Source organism: Phalacrocorax carbo, chromosome 4 (assembly GCF_963921805.1).
Source record: "Phalacrocorax carbo chromosome 4, bPhaCar2.1, whole genome shotgun sequence".
Classification (NCBI taxonomy): domain Eukaryota; kingdom Metazoa; phylum Chordata; class Aves; order Suliformes; family Phalacrocoracidae; genus Phalacrocorax; species Phalacrocorax carbo.
This window is the reverse complement of record NC_087516.1, coordinates 82933050-82949807: the sequence shown is the minus strand read 5'-3', so window position 1 is coordinate 82949807 and position 16758 is coordinate 82933050. Positions and strand designations below refer to the sequence as shown.

At 41.4% G+C, this 16758-nt stretch overlaps 1 protein-coding gene across 6 annotated transcripts in view; it reads left to right on the top strand.

Annotated features, from left to right (window-relative positions):
* Positions 1–16758, top strand: part of ANKRD17 (ankyrin repeat domain 17) — a 93757-nt gene that overhangs the window by 63355 nt on the left and 13644 nt on the right. For 4 of the 6 annotated variants that reach the window (XM_064450735.1, XM_064450733.1, XM_064450737.1 and 1 more), the window contains 9 exons: positions 7265–7413; positions 9114–9225; positions 9409–9554; positions 11572–11714; positions 12469–12682; positions 13330–13505; positions 14330–14492; positions 15289–15384; positions 16623–16739. In XM_064450735.1, the coding sequence (XP_064306805.1) occupies positions 7265–7413; positions 9114–9225; positions 9409–9554; positions 11572–11714; positions 12469–12682; positions 13330–13505; positions 14330–14492; positions 15289–15384; positions 16623–16739 (1316 nt within the window). The remainder of the gene's footprint in view (positions 1–7264; positions 7414–9113; positions 9226–9408; positions 9555–11571; positions 11715–12468; positions 12683–13329; positions 13506–14329; positions 14493–15288; positions 15385–16622; positions 16740–16758) is intronic. The other 2 variants (XM_064450734.1, XM_064450738.1) reach the window with 1 other exon arrangement.

Below are 16758 nucleotides of genomic sequence, written 5' to 3'. Positions count from 1 at the left end.
GCTCTAGTTGGCCTTGAATAGTCTACCTTTTTGAAGTTTTACTTCTGTCTGGAAAAAAAGATGATAATCCTGTGACTTTAAAAAATGTCTATTGATAAAAATGGCTGCTTTGCCAACAAAAAACAAATTTAGCCGTACCAAATGCTGCTTAATAGCTTTGGAGAATTTGTTATCCAGAAATGTCAGCGCTTTAGGCCTTAAGTAGTAAAATAAAGGAATGAAACAGGTTTTAAATAGCGTAGGAAGTGGGAGATGTTAGTGTTGCTTTCCTTTACACCCGCTTCAGTTACGCTTAATCCCTTTTCCATGTTAAAGTAGTCACTGAAATACTCATGTTGACTACTTAGCCAAATACAGATGAACTGTTAGGACATAGTGTTAAAAAAAAAAACATGCCACTTGATGAAAATTTGCTGAGGTGCTCTTGGTTAAGCTGGTGACATTTCACTTTTTGAAAAGTGCTGTCTCCTTTGACAAGTCTGCTTTGTAAAGCATGTTAGGGCGAGGGGCATGTGCTGGAGGAAAGGCAGGTCTCCAGGAACATTTTAACCCAGAGGTGCAGAGGCGTGGAGCTGGTCCTGCGTATATTGCAAGAGTTATTGGAGTACAATAATGGTGCAGAGTGAACAGAAGATAAGGTAGTGGTTAAAAATACCAGGTGGTGATTGTTCGAAATACTTGGAACAGCGCTGTTCAAATTAGGCACCTAATGAGTAACCTGATGTTCAGGCAAAGCCCCGTTAAAGATTACTGAAACTTCCAGGATCGACAGATCTTTTCTTTTCTGAAAGTCTGGTGTTAGAATTGAAGCCTAGACATACAGATGGGAAGCTGTCAGTGGATTAAAAAAACTGCATGCATAAAAAAACAGATAAAACTACATCCATCATGCATTGATAGTGAAGATGGCTCTCATGCGGAGCTGCTGGGATGCGTAACGATACCAGCTACTCAGTTCGAGAGACGGAATAATGACAGTTCTTACGAAGAATCTGTGCAATGGACTTTATTTGTATTTAAATAAAACTTCAAGTTGAGTTGGGGCATGTGTTACGTGTTTAACTGCATATAACATCTTGAGAAGCTACAATTTTAGGTCATCTGCCACACAGCCAAATGCTCACGCGTGCCTTTTTGGAAAGGTCAGGTATTTCTGATGCGCATTTGAGCGAATGTTTTTGCACTACTTAGTCCCAGTTCTGAGTATGTGCATTCACACGTGCAATTGAGAACGAGGTCTAAATTTATAGAATCCTGGAATAGCTTGGGTTGGAAGGGACCATTTTAGGCCATCTAGTCCAACCCCCTGCAGTGAGCAGGGACAGCTTCAACTAGACCAGGTTGCCCAGAGCCCCGTCCAGCCTGACCTTGAATGTTTCCAGGGATGGGGCATCGACCACCTCACCGGGCAGGCTGGGCCAGCGTTTCACCACCCTCATTGTAAAAAAAACTTTTTCCTTATATCAAGTGTAAATCTCCCCTCCTTTAGTTTAAAACTATCACCCCTTGTCCTGTCACAACAGGCCCTGCTAAAAAGTTTGCCCCCATCTTTCTTATAGTCCCCCTTTAAGTACTGGAAGGCTGCAATAAGGTCTCCCTTGAGCCTTCTCATCTCTAGCTGAACAAGCCCCGGTCTCCCAGCCTGTCCGTGTACAACAGGTGCTCCAGCCCTCGGATCGTGTTCGTGGCCCTCCTCTGGACTCCAACAGGTCCATGTCCTATGCCGGGGGTCCCAGAGCTGGACGCAGCACTGCAGGTGGCATCTCAAACGAGCGGAGCAGAGGGGCAGAATCCCCTCCCTCGCCCTGCTGCCCGCGCATCTTCTGCCGCGGCCTGGGATACGGTTGGCCTTCTGCACTGGCCATCCAGCAGTGCATGTCGCCAGCTCATGCCCAGCTTTTCATCCACTAGTAACCCCAAATCCTCCTCCGCAAGGCTGCTCTCAATCCCTTCACCCGCCAGCAAATTGTGCTCTGTAAGGCATTTGTGGCAAGTCTGTTAAAAGCTGTACAGATGCAACTCCATCTTTGCCCTTCTGTGAAGTCGCTAATTTTAGGGGTTTCTTTTAAGCGAGAGCAGATGCCGGCTTGAGGATATGATTTAAATGCCAGCTTGAATCCACACCTCATACTTTAGTGCGGAGGTGAAGTGGGTTCAAAGTAACACAAAACACTTAAGCAGCAGCTAAATATTTTATCAGTAGCTTTGTGTGTTGCTCTAATAGGAACCCTCTGGAGTATCCCCATGGATTTAAACCTCTGTTCTGGAGGTGGCTTCACTTCCATAACAGAGGTGGCTGTGGCTTGCAGCACGGGTTACAAAAATGGCTTCGCCTTGCCTGTGCAAACTTTATCTGATGTTATATTTGTGCTTAATTAGTTGCAAACAATGAGTTGGATTTTCCCATTTTAAGTACTTGTTTAAAACAAGGCCAGGTGTGCAGATGCTGGTATCTGTCAGAGGAGAGTGTGAGACATGGGTTTAGCTGAAAAGGTGTCAAGCGTCGTTGCTGAATCAACTAGGGGACTTAAAAGTAGGCTTCCTTGCTATTAGAGAATCAAATTGGTGTTACCTGAGCTCTACACAATTTGCCTGGAAACACAGTGAGAGAATGTACCCAGTTAAGGGGTTTAGGGTTTTGTTTTTTTGTTTGTTTTGGGGGTTAGGTGTTTTTTTTCTTGTGGGTTTGTTTATTTATTTTTTTTTTTTTTAAAGAAAGAAATAGGATCAGTTGAAAAAGTAGTAAGTAAACTTTGAGATTTAACTTGGGGCTCCTTTCTGATCCTGCTGGAATTGATGACAAGCAAAAGGTTCACTCTTCAGTTTGCGAATTTGGACGAGTTTTTGCTTGCTGTGAGTTTAGTGAATGGAAGTATTTTCGGGTTAGTTGGTAACTCTTGAATGAAGCCATTGTTTATGTTAAATGGTGTGTTAAGGATATAAAGAAAAAATATATCCCTGCTTTTAATAGCAAACTTGTTTTCAAGTAATAACTATTCAAAGGATTATGTCCAGTAACAGAGCTTCACAAAGAACTTCAGGAATCTTGAAGCGCTTGGTAAGATTAAGTCCTGGAAGCTACCTTGTAGGATGAGTCAGTTGAAATTGTAACTGTCTAAATTAATACGTCAGAAAGAATATGCATTGACTCAGAGTTCTTCGCATAAACTCGGTACTGAAGAAATAACTGTAGGGAGCCAGTGTCAGAGCAAAATCAGGAGGTTCCGTCCCACTTGCGACCCGTGCGGGCGCTGCAGAAAACTGAGGGCACAAGCATTTCTGCGCTGGTGTAACGACAAACGCTTGCTGGTGATGGTTACGCTGATAGTGCAAATGGATGGTAAATGCATTCAGGCCCTTGTCCTTGGAATATTATGAGACTTCCATCTGTTGCTAGGCAGCTGGTTTTGTGTGGGACTGAACCTGTCATAGTCCACCTTCCAGACTATAATTAATAATTGTTCAGTCTTACAGCTGTGGTGTGGTTTTCAGGCTTCACCCATGGAGCTGTTAGTGCACAGAAGCAATGATGTGTGTTTGTATTGGAATTCAGAACATAACTTTGACTCCTTAAATCGAGGCACGTTATGCATCTGAAGTGTTCTGTTTTGATTTTAAGCATGTGTGGCAGGAGAACAGCTTTTAGTAACTTGCAGATACCACTGAGGAAATTGGGGGCAGAGGAGAAGAAACTGACATGGAATGAGCCTGTTGAGTTGGCTTGAAACAAGTTGGAAAAAGCTGAGGTATCTAATATATTTCTTGTAATGTGCTTTTGCTTTCAGTCCCTCATCTTGGCATATTGCAACTCGATGTGATCCAGTTCTTTTATACGTGTACTGTTGACGTTACAGGAGATAAGGAATACATGCGTAAGAACCATGCTGTGCCCGCAGTCAGACGACACTAGTTAGAAACTTAATGGTGGACATAAAGATGAAATGGTATTATAAAGGTGTTTAGTTTCTATAACATCTTGCACTTTGTGAAAATACAAAGCATTGAAGAAGGCAGCGAACTTGAACAGCGCAAACCACCCCATGTTCCTTTTCAAAGTGTCAGGCTTCTCCCCAGACACGTTTTGGTTTAGGACAGGTAGACCAGTGTGGAAAAAATCCTGTCAGTTGAAATTTAAGTATCTTGTGTTAGTTTTTGGGTTAATTTGTCAGCTTGGCTGCTTTCTTTCCTCCCCTGATACTGGGGCTGCGTTAGAAGGCAAATGCTTCTCTGGATGGTGAGGCTGTTGGCGTGGGGGAGAAGGCGGCAGCTGTGAGGATGTAATAATACTAATTTAGCCAAGAGAAAGTTGAGATGCCCAGAAGGAAATCCATATGAAGAGCAGCTATGCATCTAATGTCAGTCAGGACAAAACTGGTTGTCTAATATCCAAACAAATATAAGAGACTTTGACTGGAGTAGTCAAGTGGTGCTTGGGGTGATGTGTTCTGCCGAAGAAGCTTGACCTGGTTTCGTGACGTGATTTAATACTGGTAGCTGCTCCTGTACCAGGGCTTGTATATATTCAAATATTCTAATAGTGAACTAGCTTTGAAGACTTGTTATCCCAAGCATGAGATAATGGTGGTTATATGTTCAAATGCAGACTTCTAGTTAAATTTTGCCACTGAGTAGGTGGAGGGGCAGAGGGGAAGGGTAAACCTCTGACTGTCAGTGCGTTTAGATTTGATGATCAAGCTAGTTGGTTACTCTTTTTCACTGCTCAAGACTGTTGTGAAAACCTTTTGGCTTATTGAAAACTGTTAGTATTTTTGTTTGGACACCATAAAGGTTCTGTTCACTGCCCCTGGCATGCTCCTTACAAATTTGAACTCTGCACAGGTGATGTTGAAATAAATATAATCAAAGTTAATACCAATGTCTTGTCTCAGTGAAATGTGCTATAGGGTTATGAACTATTATCTGTCCGTGAATCATTGCCGAAGCACACATGAAATATTTCATATGAGGACTGTAAGTCAATGTGCATCTTCTCCTCTATTAGCATGCACTAAAATATTTCTATATGGGTTGTACAATAAATGTTTTCTCCTTTGTGGAAAGAGGGATGTTGGCTTTTAAACATGTCTCTCTTTTGTTTGGTTGGTTTTTGTCCCTTCCCCCCCACCCCGTCGTCCCTCTTCTCTCCCCCCCCCCCCCCCCCCCCCCGATATAAAAAAAATAGACTGTACCCAACTTGAGACCTTCCTAACTACCTTGATTTTACTGTTTTGTTTTGAAGTCTAAGAAGTTTAATAAGTGCCTCCTGTAATGCAGCAGATGCTCCCCAGGCCCCATACTGGGACAACAGCAGTAATTCTTAGCAACTGTTGAAAATACATATGCTACTGTAGCAGGCTTAACTTTATTCACCTGTGGATTATTTGATGATGGTGCTTTATATCATCCAAGTACAGCATATTTGGTTAGTTTCCACCATTTTATCATCCTTATCGGGTTCTTTTGGACCTGAGGTGAGAATCAAGAATCATGATCCTTTGTAACTCCATTACTGTTTTATACTACTTCAACTTGCTTTTTGAAATTAAAGAAGGTCAACATGCTCGTTTCTCAAAATAGCTTGTTATGAGGCTGTATGTGAAGAGGGGAGCAGGAGCTGAAACTGACAACTTATTAACCTTCTGTGTGAAACCAAAGTGAAGTTGCATTTTAGGTTATATCTCTAATTTACAGTCAGAATAAGGAATGAGATGAATTGAAATTAGATGCTCCACTGAACGATAGTTCACTGCGATCTTTGATTAGTTCTCTGTACAGAACTCCCTTAGGCCGTAGTTTTTGACTTTATGTAGAATATTTTGGCTTAGCTTCGGTATGTTTGTTTTAATCCATACCTAGTGTGATTTGTCTCGTAAGATGAAAAGAGTTTTCAAAAGGCACTCTAAAATAAAGATAGGGGAGTTTTGAGTCGTGATTTACTCTTAAATATACTTTCTATGTTATAAGTTGGGGTCCTTTGTTTCTTTCAGTGACATTGAATCGCTTCTTTGCTGGGATTTGGTATAGGAAATCCAGAAATCAAATCAGGAATGGACAAAAGACATAACTGCCTTGCAGAGGAGGGAGTACACAGAGGAGGGAGGCATGTTAGGATACAATTTTAGTAGCACCTGTAGAAAAACTTCCCACTTCCAATTAAGTGTAGTTAGGAGCTAATTCTCAAGGATTTGCAGTTAGGGACATGGTTGACTTTAAACCTGTTAGAAAAATGAACAGGACTTGAGAAGCTGGGGATAAAGGGGCACTATTTTGGTGTTCAGTGAGGTTGTTCCTCGTAGTGTGCACTAGATGAACACTGACAATACGTGGAAACTGCATTTCTTTCACTTGGCAGTTAAAGGTGAGCTTTTGCCAACCTGACAGGAGACGCGTACTTTACTTTATCCTTTGCTGATGACACCTGATAAAGACCTATAGAAATAACAGAAAAAAGTCAGGGAGAAAAACATTGGGTTCTTTTAAGAAAAAAAGCAAAAAGTAGTAAAATGGGAGTTTTTTCCCTAAAGGCTGTTTTAGATTTAAATTTACTCTGTACTTCTAAACATTAGAGGTGTGAAATTAATTTCAGGGAAGGGTGGCAGTCGGTGCTATTTTGTGTCATGTTAATATACTGTCGTCAACTGTAAAATGGTATTACCTTTTGCTTATCCTAACAACCTTGATAAAAGTTTCTGCAAAATGGCTGTTAAGAAGCTTCCACGCCTCTGGTTTCAGCAAATCCTGCCATGTGAGCATCCTGGCACTAGCGCTGTCGCTTTTTTGTTACGTTGATGGGGGCCAGGGTGGTGGGGGTTAGTGGTTGGACAGACTTCTATGTGAGAATATTTAAACTGTTTTAAGAGAAATTGCATGGATACCCATTGATGGGACATGTTCTGCAGTCCTGCTTCTAAAGGTATGGAACTCCTGGTCCAAGTAATGGCTGACCTCTTGTGGGAAAGATCTTGGTTTTTTTTTTTTTTTTTTTTAAATAAATTATTTTGTGGTGGGCTTGTAGAAAACATGCCAGTCTGATACTTACCTATTTCTTGGATCTAATACAGTTAACCTTTTTCGTAGCTGATAAATTCAAAGAGTTAAAGGTTCAAAGCTTGGGTTAACTGGATTGAAAATATGTATTTGTGGAAAACAAAGTTTTTAGGGAGTTCTGTCTGTCGGTGGGAGTTCTTTCCCACTGTCCATTTATTGTCATGTTAAATATTTGAAGTGTTTTTCTTTTACTAAGTGTAATTATTCTGTTCAACAGCAGTGAGCGGAAGAGCATCTGCAATGTCAAACACTCCTACCCACAGCATTGCAACTTCTGTCTCCCAACCTCAGACGCCAACTCCGAGTCCTATCATTTCTCCTTCAGCCATGCTACCAATCTACCCAGCTATAGATATCGATGCACAGGTAAGCCTGCAAATGCCACTGCGGCACAGATGCGTGAGGCTGTTTTGCTTCCACGTCCTGAATAATTCAGTGATAGTAAATGACTCTGTTGGATAATGAATTGGGTTCTACAGACTTGATTTGCTGCTTTTAGAAAGCCTGTACAACTCCCCAGAGAGCTGCAACCGACTTTCCTCTGTGCTCTCGCTGGAAAAAGAGAAGTCTTTGAATCACTAAACACTTGTATTTCTTATTTCTTTCACATCGGAGTGATTATGAGAGGCAGCAAAGCTGTCTTCTGACAGAAATATTTTTTTGGCCTTAATATCCTCAGGCAAAAATAAGCCTTAAAATGTTGCGTGCTGTTTTTTCCGGTTGTGCTTGCAGTTGTTGGCCGATGATCACCCAGCTTGACAGAAGTATGGAGGTATTGAAACTAATAATTTATGTAAATTTTTTAACAAGAGAGAATAATTCAAGCTTTCACTTCTTGTGAAGAAAAGGCATTTCTTTACTGAAAGTGATTTTAAAAAGGGCTACTTAATGTTGACTCTCGCACCTAGCTGGCCATCAAAAAACCACGCGTCTACTAACTAGCATACGTACATGCATAGTTCTAGACTATACATAACGTGGCTAAGATGTGGGCAGTGTGGAGAAGAGGGAAGGGCATGAAATTATTGTGGAGAAAAGGAGAGAAACCTCTGGAAAACCGGTCTCGGCTACCTCAGCCTCTCGTGGCGCTGGGCTTGGGTTCTGCTGTGACCGTGTTGGGAAGCTCTCACAATAGCCTGACCGGCCTCGTTAGCTGGTAGGCACCAGTTAGGAGTCAGAATTAGGAGAAGTTGCCAGCTACCCTGGGTCATGATAAAGTAAAATGAGGTTCTCATAGTAGCTAAGGTATGCATGTGTGTGTTTGGGTTTTGAGTGGTTTTGTTGTTCTGGTGTTCGTTGAAGGAGAGAGAGATGTCATTTTAGGCAGTCCCTATGCTGTAACTAGCAGTGCCAGTAATCCTCTGAGTTTCTCAGTTGCTCTTTCAAACAGGATGGTGTTCATTTACATGGACCTTGGCAATACTGACAAATAAAATGCACGTTGTTTCGTTGCAAGTGTTTTAATAGGCAGAATCAAGGTTGATAAGGGCTCTAGAAACATTCACTTGGACACAGTATGAGTGCTCTAAAGGGAGAAAACTTAAAAGCAGAGCATAGGCTCAAAGACTTCTGTATATTTTCAGCTTTTTTGCGCTTCTCAATTATTGTGTTTCGTGGACTCACTGTAGCTGATGGCTGCTCTTCAGAGGCGTCAGCAATGGTAGTGGTGGGATTGGGAGCTCTCCCTCCTTTGGTTTAACTTGAGGGATAAGAGTTAAAGACAGAATTCTTACCTTCATTATACCATCTAAAGGTCGCAGTCGAGCAGTGGAAAAGAAGTTGATGTAGTTAGCAAAGCACTGATGAAAACTTGGTTCTTGAAGAATCTCAGTTCTTGTCAGGAGCTTTTCTGAAATCACTCAACAGAGCAGACTTGAAGTACACTCCTGTTATGAACTTGAACAAAAACGATAACGGTGAGGTAATGGGTAGACGTGTCTGATGCATGTAGAGCTTTTTGTTCTCTTAGATACAGTTGTACTTGGGCTACTCTGCAATATAACAGGGGCTGTACATGAAAAAGGAAATATTTATCTTGTTGCGTATATGATGTCTGTTTCTTCTAGACTGAAAGTAATCATGACACGGCATTGACACTTGCTTGTGCCGGTGGCCACGAAGAACTAGTACAAACACTGCTGGAGAGAGGAGCTAATATTGAACACAGGGACAAGAAAGGTAGGTATCTTACTACGGCAGTTACAGACCGTCTGTGGTTTTCCAGTGTATCCCACTAAGTAAGTGCACAACAGGCCTAGTCTTTATGCGAAGTTTTTCGGCATGTTTTTCTGGTGTTTTAACTTAGGTTGCTTAAACTTAAGCTGTGAACATGGACTTTTCAAACATCTTTTTTCATTGCAGGGTTTACTCCGCTTATTTTGGCTGCTACAGCTGGCCACGTGGGTGTTGTTGAAATCTTACTGGATAACGGAGCTGATATTGAAGCCCAGTCTGAGAGAACCAAGGACACTCCCTTGTCCTTGGCTTGTTCAGGAGGGAGACAAGAGGTGAAGTAAAACTTAAGTCTAAAAGCAGTGTGTAGATAAGATATTGTGCCAGTGTACTAAAGCAATCTTCTGGAGAAGTTAGAGTAACTTAATCCACCATTCTTCTTCAGGTTGGTGTTTTTTAAAAAGCATGCGAAGAGCTTCACATGTTCTAAGTTATATATTGCAGCATGTCTGATATAAATGGCTTTTTCTATTTTTATAAGCTGGACCAGTGCTGTGCAGACGACCCCATGACTGTAATAATTAGTGGCTCATTATGGGGCTTTTACCAGCGTAATTAGATGTAGATAGGAAAGTGAATGTGATGAGTGTTCCTGTTGGGAAGCTGGAGTTAGACATGAATCAGCTCCTTATATGAGCCAAGAGGGTTTTCTAATGGATTCTGTATAGACCATGGGATATTGGAGTACTGCAGATGGCTCCGGTGTCTCTGGCTGAAAATACAAAAAACGTGTCACAAATGGCTGATGAAAAGGAAATGTAGGGGAAGGTTTTTTTTGAATGTTGCGTGAAATACTGTATTGTGAGACTTGATTGTGAAATCTGCATTTTGATTTTTTTTTTTTCCTAACGGTTGTTGTATATCTTAAGTGTGTAACTTTGTTAATGCTTCTACTATTCAAATTGCAAAAGCCACAGTGGAAACTATGTATTGTGGTGCGGGATCACCTTCCTCTGTCTGTGGCCGTCTGGGAATTAATGAGGCTGGAGACACCTCTCCCAGTTCCTCAGGATGTCTTCACAGTGATACTGTGGCATTTAAAAGGTCATCTTCTTGAAAACTTGTAGCTCTTCTGGCCTGTTTTTAGCGCCACTTGGAAGATGTCAGGCATTGGGGGATCAGCTGCAATGACAATCACGTCCTCTCTGGTGGAGGGAGAGGCCTGATTTTTAGTAAGCCTCTCACAGCAGCCTTTGCGGGCAGCAACCTCTTAGAGCAAAGGTGAATTTGAGCCTACCTTCTTAGAGATTCACTTGAGCTGTGTTTCTCAAACAGTATTGGAGGAACGCATCATGTTTTCCTTCATGTTTTTTGGGAAAGAAGATGGGAAAACATTGAGCTTTGGGCAGTAGAGATGATGTCGGGATGCCCTCCCCCCCCAATTGTTGTGTTCGGCAGTATGTGTGTCCTGTGACTTCAAGGGAAAATCTTCTGATTAAAAAGCCCTTGGCTTCAGTTTTGCAGGTCTAATCTAAACATGGTTTCTGCTTTAAAAGCTGAAGGTGGAGCAAATTAAACGTTGCACTGGAGATGACACAGTGGGTTTTCACCTTGGTGTTCATCTTGATTTTTACATTGCTAGTTCAGTTTGTTTTCTGCAGAAACTTCATTACAGAATGTGACCTTCATGTAGAATATGGGAGGCTGTGAATTGTTTGGGTTGCAAATAAATCTGTAAGGAAGGAATAATGTAAGCACCATTTGCTGTTTTTGTTAACGTACAGCAAAAATCAGCGAGGGATGCGAATGTTATCTTCTGTAATGGCTCTCGCATGAGACTGCTGTGAGCAATCTACACACCGTTCAATGTACGGTGTAAACAGAGAACATAAGAGCATGCAACTGCCTTCTTGTTTGCTCGGCAGCTTTGGTTTGAGGAGGAGTTTTTAACTTGATAGCGAACGGAGCATTGGAAAGGGAAAGATCAAAAGGAGTACTTGGTATACCGTATTCAAACTGAATCTCTGGTTTTGGCAGTCTTTAAGGACGGCTGAAATAAACATAAAAAGGTCTTGATTTTTTTTCTCGCTATGTAATGTAATTTGGTATGACTGGTTAAACATGCGAACGAGAGATCATGATGGATTTTAAAAGAAAGTTTCACAGTGGCTTTGGGAACGTAGTTTCAGCCTTATCCATTCACAGAGGTGAGGAGTATAGGGAAGCAACCGAATAAAATTACTTTCTTACTGTTCAAAGATGTCAATGGTATATTTAGGCTTCAAAACATTTGCCCTGGGTAGATTTGCAAGTTTGGGAGAAAACCAGATGTTATTTCTTAAAACACTGCAGGTGGTGGAGTTGCTGCTAGCTCGAGGGGCAAACAAAGAGCACAGGAATGTTTCTGATTACACACCTTTAAGCCTCGCCGCTTCTGGTGGCTACGTGAACATTATCAAGATTCTGCTAAATGCTGGGGCAGAAATAAATTCCAGGCAAGTACCCTTTTCACCCCTTCTCTCATAGTTTTTGTAGTGTTCCGAATTATTACCCTTTCCACAAGGATTTCTTCACGGCTATGTGGAGCAAAATCTGATTATTCTTATATGATCACAACCAATGTATTGTTTAATTTGTAGTAGCCTTCTTTACTCCGAGGTCAAAAACGTAAGGTTTTGACTGTGCTTCTCTAATGCTATTTTAACTTCCATTTCCCTTTGTGTATTTTAATAACTTCTTTCCTATATCATACTATCAGTCTTCTGTGTCCAAGATAGAAATCGTGCTTTCTGCTCCGGTTGGCCTGCTGGGTTGAAATTAGTTCTGGGTTACGTGAAGAAAGGGTGTGTGTTTATTATCCCTTTGTTTTCCCTGTGTAGTTTAACGAAAGCTCTTTCTGTGCATGTATGCATGTGTGTAATGCTTTTGCCTCCATTGGGAGGTAGAATATAGCTCAACCATGCGCTGCACAAGTCGAATGGAAGGACCAAGAAAAAGTTATGCTTCTCATAGGAGATGCCTTTAAATTTACATCAATTAAAAGGTAATGCGCATAGTATCTTGAAGTAGAAATATGCTGTCCTAAGCAAAGCAATTTTGGAGAATCTCTTGAAATTTCAGTAATAGTTGCTATGTAGCTGATGTTTCGGCCTTGGGTAAGTACTCTGCCTTCCTAGTTATGATAAAGTAATTTCAGAAACGTGATTATGATGTAGAGAGTTCATTGGTTTTTCTTTTTTTCTCTTTCAGAACTGGTAGCAAATTGGGCATTTCTCCCTTAATGCTGGCAGCCATGAATGGGCACACTGCTGCTGTCAAGCTGTTGCTGGACATGGGCTCTGACATAAATGCCCAGATAGAAACCAACAGGAATACGGCACTGACTCTGGCTTGTTTCCAAGGGCGAACTGAAGTAGTTAGCCTGCTGCTTGATAGAAAAGCTAATGTGGAACATAGAGCTAAGGTAAGGAGCAAATAGCTGAATACATCTCCAAAAAGCGATGCTTGTACGTCGTGGCGTCTCTGTGGTTATCTGATGCCTCTTGTGCAAATAAACTTCTCCTAGTTCAGTTAACTGAACTAAACCACGTATTCTAAGGAAAAACAATGGCAGCACTTCAGGGCTAGTATTTTGGTGGTTACAGCTTGTCAAAATTAAGTGTTTCTTCTGAAGCCTTAATTCCTCTTCAGGTGCTTACAAGCATAAGAATAGTAAGCCATTAACTTAATAAAAACAGCAGGTTTGAGGGTATTCAGAAAGAGCTGGAATCTTGGCCTAGGTATGCTCAGTTGCCTAATCTCCTCGGGCCAGCTGCTTATATCCAGAGTGGTCATGCACAATTGAAAGGGGATGTCTGTGCTTGAGAGTATCCCAACTCTTTAAGTGGGAGGAAAGGCTGTACGCTAGAAAAGTAGCTTGAATATTGAGGGGAAAGAAAAAAAGAGAGATGTCCTACAAATGGCATTCCGTTCTCTTTTTCCTCTGTACTTAATGATTGACAGAACTAGAAATACGTTCCTGGAAGCTGAAATAAATCTTGTCTCTCAAGCAGAACACCCCCCACCCTCACCCCCTACTAAATGCTTATTTTTCTTGCTTTCTTCTCTTAGACTGGTCTCACACCGTTAATGGAAGCAGCTTCTGGTGGATATGCAGAAGTGGGCAGGGTTCTGCTGGACAAAGGTGCAGATGTAAATGCTCCTCCAGTACCTTCCTCAAGAGACACAGCTTTAACCATTGCTGCAGACAAAGGGCACTACAAATTTTGTGAGCTTCTCATTAGCAGGTACTGTATTTGCAAGTGTGCTGCTTGAAGAAAAACATCTCCAATATGGCCTCACTTAGACCAACATTTCCCAATATACAACAATATTTCCCAATATTCTGTACAGGGTAGGAAATGGGAAAGGTTCTGTGTCTGTCAACCTTTACTATGTATTTCTGTTGATCATAAGTGATCAAAGTTCTCTTTGGTGTGGGAGTTCGGTATTGGCATGCTTGCTTTTGCTTAAATGGACTAAATCAGTTTTTCCTGCCTCATGGAATCATGAATGTTACAAATAAAACAATTTCTTTTAAAGTTTACCTGTATAGTACTCATAATCATGACGCAGAGCCATTTTAGATGGCAGCGTTAAATCCTTAAACAGAGGAAGCACACAAAGCATACATCTTAATTATTTCTTTTTTTTTTTTTTAAACGATTGCAATGTGTGTTCGTTGTAATTGTTTCCTGATTAGCTTTTTGATATGTCGTTTCCCCAGTACTCACACTGGTTGTTGGCTTGCACTTGAAATGTTTTAAGTTGTTCTGAGTAAGCTAATGAAGAATACAGTGTATGGGTGGATGGGAGTTAATGAAGTAATTTGTCAGCTCTCTCTGAAGCTTCTCTAACAGCATGATTTAGAGTACTAACAATGTTTTTAGGCTCAGTTGAGGCTCTTGACAGCATCAGAAGAAGCAAAAGTATAATTTTGGAAGCTGTGAATGCATAAATTTGATGGAAGAATGGCTACTGCATTCTACCCTATTGTTGTGTTGCATGTCCAGTTGATAGATCACATGAAAATCTGGTCCAGAGTTTTGATCGAATGTGTTTGTTTCTGTAGAGGAGCTCACATCGACGTGCGTAACAAGAAGGGGAATACTCCGCTGTGGCTGGCAGCAAATGGAGGGCACCTAGATGTTGTCCAACTGCTAGTTCAGGCTGGAGCTGACGTGGATGCTGCTGATAACAGGAAAATAACTCCCCTTATGGCAGCCTTTCGAAAGGTAGAATATGATGTTCAGCTTTGGTCTTAGCTAGTATCATCTTGATCATCCCTACACAGTTCTTGGAAACAGAACTTAGCTGACAAACTACATAGTTAAAAATATGTCAGCTAATTTTAGGACTTGGCACTGAATCTTTGCAAATAGGTATGTGTGTCACCTTTAAAATATCTGTGTTAAATTGCACTAGAATTTTGCTTTGTAGGCACTTCACTGAGGCTTGTTCTCATTTAGGTCTCTTGAGAAGTGAAAATTGCAGTGTATTTGTGCAGAGAGGGGAAATATGTGATAGAAGGGGGGGTGGGGGGATTGGATTGGTTTCTTATGCGAGAGAGGATGAGCGCTTTGGCCAAAAAAAAAAAATAATAAATTGCAGGTTAGCTCAGTTGGACTCCAGCGATAATCGTTGTTAGCGAGGGAGTGTAGTTCAACTGCTGCAGTACTTGAAAAATTACAAATAACTGCACAAGCCTGCAGCTGTTAAGTTGCCAGAGCTGGGCGTTTGAAAACTACCAAAATAAAAGGCAGAAGTATGTGGAAGGATGGCTGGGGTAAGGGCAACCTGACGATGGGTACTGTAATTGCTTGCCTTCTTTTCCATCATAAATGTGAACAAATACGCCTCGCTAGTTTAGGGGGTGATAAAGATTCCAAAAATAGAATTAAGTGCGGAGAGCATCGTTTGAAGGAGTTGAAAACAAATATTTTGCAATGGGTGCTTGGACTAAAGTGCTTCTTAGCAAACCAGAAGCAGCTGGCCTGATAGAAAACGTTGTCCTTGAAATTTCTTTGTCAGGGTCATGTGAAAGTGGTGCGCTACCTAGTGAAGGAAGTCAACCAGTTTCCATCAGACTCAGAATGCATGAGATACATAGCAACAATTACTGATAAGGTAAGACTGTAAGAAAGAAAATATTTGAGAAGGAATAGTGCTGTGACTCAGCTTTAGAATCGATCTTACGAATGTTCTTTAGCTTCCTAGCACACCGGATTTCAGCCAAATGATGGAGTCCCATCGGAATTCTTCAGAAAAATCATAGCAAAGAAGGGAGCGCATGGCCACAGCAGCATTGTGCGCCTTAGTGCTGTCAGAGCAGTAGTAGAGGCGTTGTTATTAATTATCCGTGCTTATTTTCAAGTGTCCTCCCAGTCATTACCTTACTCTGCTCTGCATTCCTCCCTGTTGAGCAAATTCATACTGAATTCACGACGGCTTCTGCAGCGAGGTAGAGCTAACAGAATGAACTTCGAAGTGTGTGTCAGCTTAAATAGGAAGATGGAGAATCTTTTAAAGACAGTTTGTAGTAGAAAGAAGATAGGAAACATAATTGACAATGAAGTGGTTTCTTACAGCATATCAGGCGGACTGGTGCTCTTCCCTGTGGGGGTCCGGTTTTATTTCGATCATCTTCAGTCCAGAGGAACAGGGCAAAAACTGCTTCGTAGTAAGAGAAACGAGAATAGCAACTGGTGCAGAAATATGGTTGTAATGCTTCTACCTCTTCACTGATACCCTGCGCTGCAACTGAGCAGTCGTCTTTCAGGGCGTCAAGTTCTGATGAGCATGTTAAGGCTGAAGAGGTGCTAATGTTTTATTGCCAGTGGCTGTGACTGCTGTAGGCACCCTGTGCATTTCAACATGTTCACCACTATGAAGCCAATATAGGTTTGAGAATTATTATAATACTATAATTGTCATCTATTTCCCAAATGTCTTAAAAAAAAAAACAAACAAAAAAAACCCCCAAAACAAACACACACAAAAAACCCAACAAACACCCAAACCCCACAAAACACCAAAAAAACCCCCCTCTTGCTTTATGATATGTTTTTCTTTTATTTCATTACATTTTTTGGGCTTGGTAATGGGCACAGGATACGAACTGTCTTTGTACCGTTTATAGCATAGTGAGACATAGGTTATTGGTGGCACGTCACGCCTGTGCCTGGAATATTAGTTTGCAAGGTTGGGCATGAAGAGGAACTTACTGGCAGGGAATTTGAAGTTCTCCCTTAGTCCTGTGCGAGTGACGCAACACAATAATTACAAGTGTAAGCTTGAGATCGTGCGTTCTAACACATGCAGTGTTGCTTTTTCAAACAGAGGGTTGATGTTCTTTATCATTTTAGGAGATGCTGAAGAAGTGCCACCTGTGTATGGAATCAATTGTTCAAGCCAAAGATAGACAGGCTGCTGAAGCCAACAAAAATGCAAGCATTCTTTTAGAGGAACTGGACTTGGAGAAGGCAAGTTGAAAGAGTTTGG